Source organism: Chelonia mydas, chromosome 20, assembly GCF_015237465.2.
Source record: "Chelonia mydas isolate rCheMyd1 chromosome 20, rCheMyd1.pri.v2, whole genome shotgun sequence".
NCBI classification, from domain to species: Eukaryota; Metazoa; Chordata; order Testudines; family Cheloniidae; genus Chelonia; species Chelonia mydas.
In genome coordinates this window covers 5,362,121-5,376,893 of record NC_051260.2, presented here as the reverse complement: position 1 = coordinate 5,376,893, position 14,773 = coordinate 5,362,121, and the positions used below count along the sequence as shown (strand labels likewise).

The 14,773-nt window shown below is 59.8% G+C and overlaps 1 protein-coding gene across 2 annotated transcripts in view; it reads left to right on the top strand.

Moving 5' to 3' along the window:
- Positions 1–277: 277 nt before the first annotated feature.
- The window catches only part of LOC102933876 (nuclear receptor subfamily 1 group D member 2), a 28,776-nt gene continuing 14,280 nt past the window's right edge, over positions 278–14,773 (top strand). Inside the window, exon 1 of one of the 2 annotated variants that reach the window (XM_037884130.2) lies at positions 278–749. In XM_037884130.2, coding sequence (XP_037740058.1) covers positions 734–749 — 16 coding nt within the window. In that variant the 5' untranslated portion in view covers positions 278–733. Of the gene's footprint in view, positions 750–1,247; positions 1,362–14,773 lie in introns of those variants that run through there. The other variant, XM_043533116.1, reaches the window with a different exon arrangement.

Below are 14,773 nucleotides of genomic sequence, written 5' to 3'. Positions count from 1 at the left end.
CCCTCCCCGGCCTCGGCCGGGCTAAGCCCTTCGGGGCCTCGAAATCTAGTCGCCAGACCTGCCGGGCCCGTTCCCCGGGGCCACGGGGAGGTGACCCAGGCCTGGGACAGGCCGGCTCTCCGCGCCCCAGCTGGGCCCGTGCCAAGACGGCCGGCTGGCGAGCCTGGCACTGGGGGGCGGGCGGGCGCCGCAGGGCGAGCTCGCTCCGCGCTCCAGCGAGACGTGTTTACTCGCCCCCAGCTCCTCCCCTTACCCATGTGCTCCGCAGAGCTGAGCTCCCCCCCGTTCTCCTTGTCTGAAATGTGTGTCAGTGGGGCACGGCTCGGGCTGCCTCACATGCCGTCAACACACGAGCCGCCCGCGAAGGCATCGCCAGCGCCCGACTCCCCCGCAACCCCGCCTGGCTAGGAAACGAGCGCTTGCTAATCCCCGAGCGAACCAGCCACCCTCGCCCATGTAGACGCGGAGAAAGCTCCAGCCCCAGTTAGGAGCACGTGGAAGCCGCAATCGGCAGCCGGGGCTGCCTTCTGGAATCTAAAGGCATTTGGGCAGCTGGCGGCTCGGGAGCGAATACGCCCGGAGGAGCCGCGGAGGAGGAAGCCGGGTGACCAAAGACAACCCCCGCCCCCCGGCCCAGCCACCACCGCCCCACACACACAGCCCCCTCACACTCCTGCCTGCCTCCCCGAAAGGGGCCCGGGTGAAATTAAGGACGAGCCAGACAGAGATCACCATGGATAACAGCCCTGGTAAGAGCACGGCCTTTCTGATCCGCACACTCGGAAGCATCGCGGTCACGGATTGCCGTGGGGACCCGGGGCTGGCCCGGGATTTGTGTGTGTGTGCGGGGGGGGTCAGACAAATTGCTGACGCACCTGGGGAGCTCATCGGTGCTGTGTTTATTTCAAGGATTCTCTTGCAGCTTCCAGAATGGGCTGGCTGACAAATAAGCTACTTTCTCTCTGCTGCAGCTAAATCAGAATCCGCCCCCCCCCCCACGCCCGCTTTGCTTTATTTCCCTTCTCCCCACAAAACCCACTGGGGGGGGGGGGGTGAGAGGCAGGCGGACTTTTCAGAGGCTGGAATTTGTAAACTGGCAGTATCTTTCTTCTTTTCTTTTCTTTTTTTTTTTTGCACGGCTGGAAAGCACGAAGGGTTAAAGCTTAGAGGGGAGGCTTCGTTTGGGGGGGCCCTGGGGGTGGGCTCCAGGGGAGGCGCTGAGCCTGGGGGGGGGGGAATGGTTCCGTAGAGGCAGAGGGAGGATGCGAATCGGTGGTGCCTTCTGTCTGATGGGAGAGAGCCTGCAATCCTCCTCTAACCTGTCTCCAGCGCTTCTCCCCGTGGGACCGGCACCAAGCAAGGTGTGTGACGCCAGGTCCCTGCAGACATGGGCCGGCTCTCGGGAGGGTGGCAAGAGGGTGGCCCCTGGCGAGCTGGGGATTGGGCGTGTGACGTGGGTGGCATGGCATTGACCTACTAGTGGGGAGTTTGGGGTCGACTGAGGTGCGGGTTGGGATTTCAAGCGGGTGCTTGGGATAGTGGGGGGGGGGGGAGCAGTCACCTCTCTCATTTCCACGACTGATGTGGGTGGCGCGACTCCGGATTGGCACTGGCATTGATCGAGGGCAGGAGATGCCCATGGGAAGTGGGGATAATACAGTGCAGTTCTAACCCTGCCCCACCACTAGCCCCTTGGCGAAAGCTGCTGCCCTGTGCCTTGTAACCAGAGTTCACCTGGGGGCTCCTCTCTCTGTGTGCCAGGGCACAGGGACCCCCTCCCCTCTGGGGCAGGGAACCCCTCTTCCTGCATTTCATCCTTCTGTGTAAATCGCTTCTAAGCAGCTTGCAGCACTGGGGGGGGTGTGTGTGTGGAGGGAAGCAATTGAGGTCGTTAAGGTGTAACGGGTCCCTCTGAAATATCAAAATCTCTCCCGTAACGGCCGCCATCCCAGATGTCACAGTACCAGCTGAGGGCACCTCATGCTCATTTCTGGGATCGCCACAGTGTTTGTGGGTCCTGGCATCGCTCCTGTGGGGTGAGAGGGATCCACGCGATGGCATTTGGACATGACGTCATTGTGGCATCCTGTGATGTCACCGTGCAGTGTGGCGACATCACGGTGGGTCACACTGGTGTCTTGATGTCATGCCAGGGCACGCTGGCATCCTGAGGATGTCACCCTGCTGCCCAGTGATGTCACACTCGGGGGTGTTTCGAGGCAGTGATTTGAGACCACTGTGCCTTGGGCGATGTCACACCAGCTCACGTTGGCATCTTGATGATGTCACGCCAGTGTTTGTCCTGACGTCACAGTTGGGTCCCATTGGTCCTTTGAGGTCCCTGTGCCATGTGGTGACGTCATGCGGAGTTGGTTTGCGTTTCGACATCACCTTCGTAACATCCTGTCGTACGCAAGGCCCCTGGTGGCTGTCAGGTAGGGGTATGCAGGGAACTGCACCATCCAGCAACAGAGTCCGCCCCAGGTGGGCACCAAGCGGGAGAAAGGAGGAGAGGAGGACAAAGTCTGCAGCCACCAGAGTAAATGGCAGCAGTGCAGGGGGACACGGCAGCAGTTTTATGCGAAGGATGCAGCCGTGAATTTTCCGCAAAAAATCACAATTTTCTCCAGGCCCTCCCCATATCTACCTGTCCATCCATCCCCTTATCCATCCCCCCCTCCCTGCCCATATCTACCTGTCCATCCATCTCCTTATACATCCCCCCTCCCTGCCCATATCTACCTGTCCATCCATCCCCTTATCCATCCCCCCTCCCTGCCCATATCTACTGTCCATCCATCTCCTTATACATCCCCCCTCCCTGCCCATATCTACCTGTCCATCCATCCCCTTATCCATCCCCCCTCCCTGCCCATATCTACTGTCCATCCATCTCCTTATACATCCCCCCTCCCTGCCCATATCTACCTGTCCATCCATCCCCCCTCCCTGCCCATCTCTACCTGTCCATCCATCCCCTTATCCATCCCCCCTCCCTGCCCATATCTACCTGTCCATCCATCCCCCCTCCCTGCCCATCTCTACCTGTCCATCCATCCCCTTATCCATCCCCACTCCCTGCCCATCTCTACCTGTCCATCCATCCCCTTATCCATCCCCCCTCCCTGCCCATATCTACTGTCCATCCATCTCCTTATACATCCCCCCTCCCTGCCCATATCTACCTGTCCATCCATCCCCCCTCCCTGCCCATCTCTACCTGTCCATCCATCCCCTTATCCATCCCCCCTGCCCATCTCTACCTGTCCATCCATCCCCCCTCCCTGCCCATATCTACCTGTCCATCCATCCCCTTATCCATCCCCCCTCCCTGCCCATATCTACCTGTCCATCCATCCCCTTATCCATCCCCCCTCCCTGCCCATATCTACTGTCCATCCATCTCCTTATACATCCCCCCTCTTTGCCCATATCTACCTGTCCATCCATCCCCTTATCCATACCTACTGTCCATCCATACCCTTATCCATCCCCCCTCCCTGCCCATATCTACCTGTCCATCCATCCCCTTATCCATCCCCCCTCCCTGTCCATACCTACTGTCCATCCATACCCTTATCCATCCCCCCTCCCTGCCCATATCTACCTGTCCATCCATCCCCTTATCCATCCCCCCTCCTGCCCATATCTACCTGTCCATCCATCCCCTTATCCATCCCCCCTCCTGCCCATATCTACCTGTCCATCCATCCCCCCTCCCTGCCCATATCTACCTGTCCATCCATCCCCTTATCCATCCCCACTCCCTGCCCATATCTACCTGTCCATCCATACCCTTATCTATCCCCCTCCCTGCCCATATCTACCTGTCCATCCATACCCTTATCTATCCCCCCTCCCTGCCCATATCTACCTGTCCATCCATCCCCCCTACATCCGCCCTCCCTGCCCAATATCTATCTATCTATCTATCTATCAAGCACCCTCTGTGTCCCATAGGATCCTAGCTGTCTCCTTTTGCTCTCCACTCGTGGCTCTGTCTGTCTGTCCAGTCCCGGGGCTGGGACTGGCAGCTCAAGAGCCATTGCTTGGCCCTCTCCAGCATAGCGCTGGAGCTAGGGGGGCTGCCACACCCCCGGCTTGAAGTGGTTTCCATCCTGTCCAGGGTTTGCAGTTTGGTTCAATGGCTCTCAGCGCCCCTGCTCTCCAGGGGCCACCTGGGCCCTGGGGCAGCTCCTGAACATGCCTGTGTGCTATTCTTGCCTCCTGTCCCCTTCCCCCTGGCGGCCAGGGCGCAGCCCTGGCAGCTGTGTCTTCTGCTGACCGTAATTCACTCCGGCTGAGCTGTACGTGCCCGAGGCTTCCCGGGTAAATCACGCTTAGGGGAAGATTGCCGGTGACTCAGAGGATGTCACGCAGGAGGGTGGGTGTGCGGGTGTGAGTGTGGGCGCTCCCAGCACCCAGCCAGGTCATTAAACCCTGGCGAGCTGGAACGTGAGTGTTGAACTCACCAGCCTGGCTTAGGCGGATCTCGTTTAGGAGGCTAAGGGCCCCAATCTTCTCCTTGGGGTCACGTGAAGTTCAAGGTGTTGGACAGATTCCACAGCAGCCGGGAAGTGCTTATCCGACCAGTCACAGCTGCTGCGCCCGCTGAGGTCACACTCACTGTTGTCCCAGGAGGCTCCGCTTGCTGGGGGTGGGAAGAGGTAGGAAGGTCAGAGCTCTTGGAGTGGCACTTGGGAGGGTTGGGTGGGGCTCAATGCCCAGCTCTGCAACCGATTTGCCGGATGACCTTGGGCAAGTCACTTAATCCCCCGTGTCCCAGTTTCTCCATCTGTAGAATGGGGATGGCCCAGCCCTTCTTCGTGAGGATCATTAAATCTGTTAAGGATTGTAAGGTGCTCAGACAGTATGGTGGGGACAGTTCAGTGATGGGGACCTAGAGAAGGTGGGAGGTGCCCATTTGCCCTCTGGAGGCAGGAGCTCATAGAAGATGGAAGCTGAAATCTACTGACATACCTGTCCATACCTGGTGCAGTCTAAACAAGACAGAGAGACCCTGCCCCAAATCTAAATAGACAAAGAGTGGGAGGGGAAACTGAGGCACAGAGAAAGGCAGTGACTAGCCCAGGGCAGGACCTGCTCTGTGTTACAGTAAGACCAGACTTGACCCTTCCTAATAGGGATTGTTTACCAAGGCAGTTGGTTTGTGATGGGTCAAGACAGTTGGTTTGTAGTGGTACCAGATGCCTTGGTGATGGGCACCACTCTACACTGCTAAGTAAAATCCCAGGGCCGTGCTCGTTGCCGGGGTGACTGCATCCCGCACCCCGACACAAGCGCAAACTGGGAGCAGCAGCTACCCCTCCCAGGGTTCTGAGTGCCCCCTGGTGGCAAGTCCTCATTAGAGCACCCCTCAGTGCCAGATGAGCCCACTGGACTGCACTGCCCTGTGCCCCGCATGGGGAGCTGGGTTCGGAGAGAAGAAAAATGGCCGCCTGGAGGTTAGCAGCAAACCTCGCCATCTGCTGCGTCTCGGGCCAAATCTCCCTGTGCTGCAACACCCCTTGCTCTCAGTCGCCACGCTGCACCTCCCTTCCGGGACCTACATGCACGGTGCCTCGCAGGCGAGCGGCCCCCAGGGTTTAAGGAAGGATCAGAACGGGCCTCTGACAATTCCGAGACGAGTGGACATGCCCAGCGCCCAGACATTGTCCATCTCCCTGCAGGCAGGGGTGCCCACACAGCCTATTCCTCGCCCACAATCTGGATTTGGGATTCTTACAGGGCACTGTTGAGGGTTAATCTTGGGGCTTTGATTATTTGGCTTGAGAGTGCGCCTCGCCCCTGGATGAGTCTGCTGCGGCCCGTCACATGACAGCGGGGGGGGTGCGTGCAGGTATTTCTTGGGAGGGGGTGTCAGGTGATATCACGGGCATGCCTGAGCGGGCCTCTGGAAGAACCAAAGTGACGGCTTCTGGGTTATCCATCCAATACTGTCTTCTGATGCTGCTGGGAGCCTGGGCTGGGACTCTTAGAAGTGCCTAAGGGAGTTAGGCACCTACATCCAGTGGGACTTCAGCACACGTGAGGCACACAGGCTGAATAGGGACAAATTGCAGGATCAGTGTCTTTATCGGTGCCAGATGCCTCCCCGGGCGTGATCCAAAAAGACCCACTTCTGTTCCCCAATAGCCAGGCGTTTTTGGTGCCAGGATGCGCTCTCTGCTCAGCTCTGCAGTATTGTTACGGGCGGCTCCCCAGTTTAGTGGCTTTGTTCTTTGTCCTCAGCACCTAGAGAAGGTGGCAGATGCCCATTCTCCCGCTGGTGGCGGAAGCTCACGGAAGACGGGATCTGAAATCTACTGGCAGGCCTGTCCATACCTGGCACACTCTAAGCAAGACAGAGAGCCCCTGCCCCAGATCTATGTAGACAAAGAGACGGAGGGGAAACTGAGGCACGGAGAAAGGCCGGGGCAAAGCTGGGACCAGAAGCCAGGTCTCCTGAGTCCCAGCGAGGCCCTAGATCCACTTGCCCCTCTGAGCCCTGATGAATTGCACACCAGCGCCCACCAGCCCAATCCCTTTGCCTCCTGCATGCCAATCACCCTGGCTTGCAGACACCAAGAGCTGTCCCTCCCTGCTCGTAGTTGAAAGGAGTAGTACTTCATCTGCCCAGACACCGAAAAAGAACCTGGGTAGGTTGGCAGGTCTCCCTTGAAGCACCCAGAATGTTCTCCTCATTCACTGATCAGCACGTTAATTAGGGGAACGTGCGGGGCGGGGGGGGTGGGGGGAGTGGGAGCCAGGACTTGGAACAAATATCTCCAAGGGGACACTAAAGGTTGCCTGAGCAGCGGGGTGATTTTTCCCCCAAAGCTGAGCTGGGGCCGGAAGAAAGCAGATGGCTTGATTGTTATCTCGGCCGGGATTTCGGCGCACTCTTTGTTTCAGGGCTCTTTCATTGTGCCGGAGCGTGGGGGGCTTGTCTCCCCTCCTGGAGCTATCCAGCTAGTGGGGCGGCGGTGGGGTGTATGCACAAGGGTTGGGGGTTAGTTCTGGGCTGCCACCCCCCCCACCCCCATTCCTTGATCCAGAGGCTGCGTCACCTCATATATCTTGTCCACCGTCACGGTGACATTGACCTAATTTGCTCTCTCTGCTGCTTGTCTGCAGACGTCGGCGGGGCACCCAGGTGCCAGGGAGGCTGAAACCGGCTTGAAAATGAATAGGAAGCTGGCCCTAAAGAAAAAAAAAAAGCGGGGGGGGGGGGGGTTTGCAGTTCGTTAGGCTGTCTCGTTTGCATGGCAACTGGAAAAGCCCTCTTTTCTCCAAGGCGAAGGGGAGGGGTTGCCTCTTGCCTGGTTCCTGCTGGTCAAGGAGACGCACCTGGCTCTGGCCCGGGCATCAAAACATATGCCCTAGCTCAACCCCAAGATATGGGCTGGACGCAGGGATCACAGGGGGAGGGTCTCTGGCCTGGGCCATGGAGGGATCCTTGTGGGGGGGTGTCTCTTGCCCGGGCCATGCAGGGGTGGCTGGGGGACGGTCTCTGGGTTGGACTACACAGAGGAGCAGATTAGATTATCAAAGTGGTGCCTTCTGGCCTCAAAATCTGCACCTCTTTTGCTGGAGAACAAATATCAGCGACTGAGGGAATCTGTCTCTCCAGGGGGAGCGGTCTGGTTCTCTGTTGCTTCCATGCCTTCCCCTAAGGGCCCAGCGGGCTTTAAAACAGCCCCTCCGAACAGCTTTTTCCTTCATTGCTATGGCCACGAACCACAAAAATCTACAGCCAAAATTGGGAGCATCCGGGCCCATTGCACAGAGCACTGGACTGGGATGCTGGCTCCTCTTGTCAGCTTTGCTAGTGGCTCCGTCTGTGCCTCAGTTTCCCTCTCTGAAAAGCAGGGATAAGGCTACTCGCCTGGGGACCTGAGCAAAGTGCTTTGAGGGCCCCAGATCGGATTATGTTTGCAGCCCCTTCCCCAAAGCTTGGGGTGGCGGTAGTGGTGGAGGGGATGGGGTCAGACCCATCTCTGCTTGGAAGGGGTCCCCCACCCCGACTTCCGTGACAGGCAGAACCAGAACGCAGATCTGGGTCCAAAATGGGGAACTCTGTTCCTCCATTTATCATTACCCCCATCCGCTCATGTGCAAGGGGGTCACTCTGTACAGTGACTCCCCACTCAATTCTCCAGAGACCCCCCCATCCTGTCCCTGACCCCCCTAACCCACACGCCAACCTCTCCCACCTTCTTGTAAATCCAGCACGGTCAGGCACCCCCGCAGAGTGGGCTCCCCAGTTGCTCAAAGGAAAGGAGCCTTTCCTTTTGTGGCAGGGGGCTGCCGAACTTGGAAGCCAAGGCAGAGCAGTCAGCTCAGCTGCTGGCTTTTGCTGCTTCCCCCTTGGTAAAGCGGGGTTCTCCACTCATCTGTCTTGGAAGGAAAGTCTCCCCAAAAGCAAGACATTGACTGGTTAAAATCAACACACAGCTCAGCTGGGAGTGAGAGGATGCAGGCTGCGTTGGGGCTTCCCACAGGACCCCTGGATCTGTAAGCTGGCTGGAGGGGAAGCCCCCCAGCATCAAGCAAGCCAGAGCCTAGGAGGCCAGAATTTTAGCTCCAATTTAGGCACCGATGCAAGTGGCTGCATCTCAGATGTGTTGGATGCTGGAAATCTGGCCCTGATTTTGTCCCAGCTGCTGGGTGCGGGGCTCTCTGGAAAAAATCAATGCCGCTCTGCAAATTGACCCCATGGGAATCCTGGCCTTTGGCTGGTTTAGAAACTCCAGCCGTAGATGGTTGGAGATTTTGGTGATGGGGCTGTGGAAGTAGTCAGACTAGGGAGGGAGAGTCATTGAACTACTGTGCTCCTGATTATTATTATTCGTTACTGTAGTGCAGATGTTCTCAAGAGTCCCAGGCACAGAGCAGGACCCTGCACAGAGAGAACAAAAAAACAACCAGGGGATCACTCCCCCACTGCTGAGATGCAGCCACCTCTGGGCTGGGGCATGGCAGCTGTTTATACAGGGATTCTCTCGCCCAGATCTAAGCCAGCCCCAGCCCCTGAGAGAGGGCGATCCTTGCTGCCTGCCCTTCTCCCCCCCGAAGCCGGACCCTCGAGCTCTGTGGGGCTCGCTTGCCCTGCTGTCTCTGCTCCCAGATTCGCGCCTGATCGGAAGCTCCCGCCAGCCCGCAGATGCACTCCGATTTGCGTAACCTACTTAAGCCAAAAAAAGCGCGAGGCAGTTTCCTCCCCCGCCCCTCGCTCCACTGGTGAAGGAACGTGCTGGAAGATTAAACCCCGCACGAGTAGCTAGTGTCTCCTGGCAGCGCAGCTAAGTCCTTTACTAGACGCGTGTTCCCTTTCTGGGTAATCTCATTTATTTACACTTTGCCATACGCAGGGATGCAGCATCCCATCTTGCCGGGGGAGAGGGGGGCTGTTTCCCACCCCCCGGGGGCCCCAGCTTGTCCTCTTTTTGCAGGAAGTTGCTTAGAGCTCAGGCACCCGAGACGGTTGCAAATGGAGCCTTTTGCCAGGCAAGAAATTTGGAGCTGGATTTTCAACGCCCTGAAATCCCGGGTTGTTCTGGTCTGGGCCCAGTACGAGGGGGCCTGAATTGGCAGAGGCTTCTGGGCACTGTCACAGCGTAAAGGTTAAACCACATTAGTGAGGAGCTATACAAGCCAAGGAAGTTAACACCCTTTGTGTAACCCCGGCTGCAGCAGCCTGTCTGGAGGGGCGAAGGGAAATCACCTGCATCCCAATCCCCTGCAGCACCTAGGTGACATGGGAAGGAGGGGGGAGGGGAGGGACAGATAGGACTGAAGAGCCAGGTTGTGTCTTGGCTTCTGCTGGGGTCAGGAACCCCAGATCCGACACACGTCCCTTACGAACTCCGGGGCCCTGGAGTTACAGCTCCAAATGTCCTGTCTTGCTCCAGCGAGGCGTCCCAAGCTGGGAACCTGAGATCTGACCCTCAGTTGCCCGATGCAACAAGTTATTTTACTGTGGGTGAAACTGACCCACTTTCTTGCTCCAAATCAGTGACAGACATCACGATCTTGCAGAGTCACGGCGGTGTGTGAAACCCCCACACGCTGGCATGAAGAATAGGCCTCCAGTCCCAGGCTTCCCCAGTGTGGAAAACACACAGGCAGAAGGGACACTGTGGCAGGGAGGGGGGCTGATTTTCAGGGCTGCCCACCCGCTTGACTTCAGCTGGAATTGTGGGGTCCTCAGCACCTCTAAAAACTCAGGCAGTCTGCAATTTTGGGGCACCTGAAATCAGCGGAGCCAGGGTCAGAAAGGGGTCAGCATGACCCCCCCTCCCCCCCGTGTTTACCCATGAACCTACATTTGTTTCTGAGGTTTTTTGGGGGTTTTTTTTGGTATTTGGTATTTGGCTGCAGTTCTGGACAGATTGCCGGGGGAGGCGGGGAGGGTTTAAGACACACGTGTGGGACTGCAAAGGCCAGCTTGGATTCAGCCTCTAAATAACTCCGAAAGCCAAGCACCAAAAAAACCCAAAAATACTCAAAAACGTGCTTCCCGTGTCTGGAGAGAGAGGATAATGGGGTTTAAACGCTGCAAACGGCTGGTGGTGAGCCGGCTCGGCCTGTGAAATGTAGAAGGACTCCCCCAGCTGCTGGGAGCTGGGGAAGCTGCGGAGTGTGACATGCCTTGTAAATATGTTTGAGAGCGCAGTGTGATTTGCCTTTGTCAGGAGAATTCAGGTCACCAGGTACGGGAGGCAGCATCTGCTTCCAGCGCAGTGCCGAGGAGAAGGTGTCTTCATGATGGATTCCCCCCTTCTCCCCCGCCCCCCAGTGCCCATGAAACACACGCTGCGGCGTCTTAACCTCTGCTGCTTTCCCAGCTCCAGGAGCTCTGCTGAAATCAGTCCCCCGGTGGGGATGGGTTTTATTTTTTTATTTTCCATGATGCCCCTTTCCCGAAAGCAGCGGGTCCCCGTGTCAGATTGTCAAGTCAGCAAGGCTGGGACGGCGCCATTGTGCTAATCGCCGCTCTGGGGCAGCAGGTGCCAACCGGGCTGCAAATGGCTGCGGCGAAACACAGCCAGGGAAACTCAGAGGCGCTGGTGTCCTTTAGGCAGCGTGGTCTAGTGGCTAGAGTACTGAACTAGGACTCAGGGCAGCTGGGCTCTTCTTCAGCTCTGCCACTGCCAGCCTCTAGGCAACTCACTTCCTCTCTCTTGGCATCTGTTTCCTCTGCCACCCTTTGTCTATTTAGCCTGGGCACTTTTGGGGGCAGGGAGCCCCTCACTCTGTCTGTGCAGTGCCCAGCACAATAGGGCCCTGATCTCCACTGGGGTCTCTACATGCCATCCTAATGTGAATAGTGGCGCATTTATCAAAGAGAAATTGACTGAGAGGTCTAAGGGGAAATGGATCTAAATCTGAAGAGGAAATGTGCCATTCCGGGCTTCCCCTGTATTCCCAATGCTTGAAGTCAACAGAAGCTGTGGGTTGCAGGACTGGGTCAGTGTCTGGTTTGGGATCCCGCAGTGTAAGGTCCTGCAGTTGGATGGGGGCCAGGGCTGTGGGCTGAGAGTGATGCAGTTTTGCAAGCTGCCCTTTGGGGATCCCGATCCCCCAACATCCCCTGCCCAGCCACCGTTCCCGTAAGATGCCGGCGGCATCCGAACAGGAAAACAGGCCCCCGTCTGTACCTGACCTCGAACCCAAACCATTGGGGCGAGTTCAGATCCAAGGTTGTCAAATCCAGACCTCGCCTTCAAGAGGATCCAGAGCCAGGGGGCAAGATTTTGGCCCATAGAGGAGGAGAGAGCTGAATTATAGGCTGCTTGTGCGTTGCCCGGGGGTGCCAACCACCCAGTGGGGCTCTAACCCCCTTTGGAAGGGGCCATGATCGGGAAGCAGGAAGCACCAGGTGCGGGGCAATTTGTTGGTCTGTCTGCCGGCTGCAACAGCAAGGGCCTGTCAAGGGGGGGAGGGTGCCCCCACAATGGGACAAGCCCTGTTCTGTTAAAGGCCATCAGACGAGTCCAGGGCACCCAGCAGCTGATGGGTCATGGGAGCCAGGGCCCCAGCAGTCCCCCCGCTTCCCCCCAGCAGTCCATTAACACTTCCAAACCTTGGCACACACCAGCATCTCCGCCTTAGAGAAAAGCCCTGGGAAGAGTCCTTGGGCCAGCATGGAAGGGACCCTGAACGGAACTGCTGGGTCCAGATCTCATCCCAGTACCCAACGTCTGCATCCCAACCTGGGTCCGGAGCCAAACTCAGAACCCGAGAGCTGGTTCTGGTTCCAGATCCGAAGCTGAAACCCAGCAGCTGGGTCTGGAACCAAACCTGCAGTTGGATTTAAGATGTAAGAAACCCACCACCCGGCTTTGCAAAAGGAGTTAACTCCGGCAGGCTGACGGTCCCAGCTCCTGTCCCTCGGCCAGATATAGACTGGACCCACGGCTGGGCCTTGGCACCAAGCGACGGACAGACCCGAACCGAAGGGGAGCAGGGAAATTTACACCTTGCTCAAAAATAAATGCTTAAAGCGTTTTCAAAATTTTGGATGAACGACAGGGCCAGGCGCGGGCAGGAGCATCCACCTGGCTGCCAGGCTGCAAAACCCCAGCGTGGTAATGGTTAACCCCTGGCACTGCAGGGTGGGGGCAGACCTCCCGTCCACCCCCAACTGTTTGCATTAGCCGGCTATAAAGCCTTAAAGGGTTAATTTTTGGTCTGGGAGTGGACAGCCAGGTTCTGGTCCCAGAACGGGGAGGGGAATGGGGACTAGTGGTTAGCGTGGATGGGGGTGTCCGGGAGCCAGGACGCCTGGGTTCTGTTCCCAGTTCTGGGAGAAGGGGTAGTGGTTAGGGCAGACAAAGGGCAGCCAGGACTCCTGGGTTCTGTGCAGGGCTCCAGAAGGGGAGTGGGGTCTAGTGCTTGGGGGAGGGGCTGACAGCCAGGACTCCTGGGTTCTGTTCCCTTCCCCCTCTCGGCACAGTGGAAGGGGGGTGTGGGAGAGGGCGGGGAGCTTTGAGATGCAGCCCCCTGAGGTCTGTCGGTCTGTCGATCGGCCCAGCCGAGCCCCCTTCGCACGCGGGCGCTTTTGCCGCTACCCCCCCACCCCACATTCGGAGTTTAGGGGCGTCTGAAAGAGGCTGCCTTGGGTGCCCCCCCCCCCCGCCCATCGCCCCGAGCCGGAGCCATCGCGCCCCCCCGCCCCAGCGCCCCGGGCCGCCGCAGCCATGTGAGCAGCCGGTCAGGTGTCCCCGGGTGCTGGGGCTGGCGCGGCGCCCGCCCGCTGCTGTTCCCGGCACCGCGCCCCGGGCGGACACGTGCGAGCCGTGACCTGATTGAGGGGGGGGCGGCCGTGTCCTCTCCTGCCCCTTTGGCCTGATCGTCTGCTGCCCCCCCCCCCGCCCCGGCGTGCCCTCTCCTACCCCCTGCCCCTCCCTTGTGCCCTGTCCTACCCCTGCCCCTCCCTTCTGCCCCCGCCCCCCCGGCGTGCCCTCTCCTACCCCCTGCCCCTCCCTCGTGCCCTGTCCTACCCCTGCCCCTCCCTTCTGCCCCCTGCCCCCCGGCATGCCCTCTCCTACCCCCTGCCCCTCCCTTGTGCCCTGTCCTACCCCTGCCCCTCCCTTCTGCCCCCCCCCCGCCCCGGCGTGCCCTCTCCTACCCTCTGCCCCTCCCTCGTGCCCTGTCCTACCCCTGCCCCTCCCTTCTGCCCCCGCCCCCCGGCGTGCCCTCTCCTACCCCCCTGCCCCTCCCTTGTGCCCCTGTCCTACCCCTGCCCCTCCCTTCTGCCCCCGCTCCCCGGCGTGCCCTCTCCTACCCCCTGCCCCTCCCTTGTGCCCTGTCCTATCCCTGCCCCTCCCTTCTGCCCCCGCCCCCCGGCGTGCCCTCTCCTACCCCCTGCCCCTCCCTTGTGCCCTGTCCTACCCCTGCCCCTCCCTTCTGCCCCCCGCCCCCCGGCGTGCCCTCTCCTACCCCCTGCCCCTCCCTCGTGCCCTGTCCTACCCCTTGCCCCTCCCTTCTGCCCCCGCCCCCCGGCGTGCCCTCTCCTACCCCCTGCCCCTCCCTCATGCCCTGTCCTACCCCTGCCCCTCCCTTCTGCCCCCCGCCCCCCGGCGTGCCCTCTCCTACCCCCTGCCCCTCCCTTGTGCCCTGTCCTACCCCTGCCCCTCCCTTCTGCCCCCGCTCCCCGGCGTGCCCTCTCCTACCCCCTGCCCCTCCCTTGTGCCCTGTCCTATCCCTGCCCCTCCCTTCTGCCCCCGCCCCCCCGGCGTGCCCTCTCCTACCCCCTGCCCCTCCCTCGTGCCCTGTCCTACCCCTGCCCCTCCCTTCTGCCCCCGCCCCCCGGCATGCCCTCTCCTATCCCCTGCCCCTCCCTTCTGCCCCCGCCCCCCGGCGTGCCCTCTCCTATCCCCTGCCCCTCCCTTCTGCCCCCGCCCCCCCGGCGTGCCCTCTCCTACCCCCTGCCCCTCCCTTGTGCCCTGTCCTACCCCTGCCCCTCCCTTCTGCCCCCGCCCCCCCCGGCATGCCCTCTCCTATCCCCTGCCCCTCCCTTCTGCCCCCGCCCCCCCGGCGTGCCCTCTCCTATCCCCTGCCCCTCCCTTCTGCCCCCGCCCCCCCGGCGTGCCCTCTCCTACCCCCTGCCCCTCCCTTGTGCCCTGTCCTACCCCTGCCCCTCCCTTCTGCCCCCGCTCCCCGGCGTGCCCTCTCCTATCCCCTGCCCCTCCCTTGTGCCCTGTCCTATCCCTGCCCCTCCCTTCTGCCCCCGACCCCCGGCGTGCCCTCTCCTACCCCCTGCCCC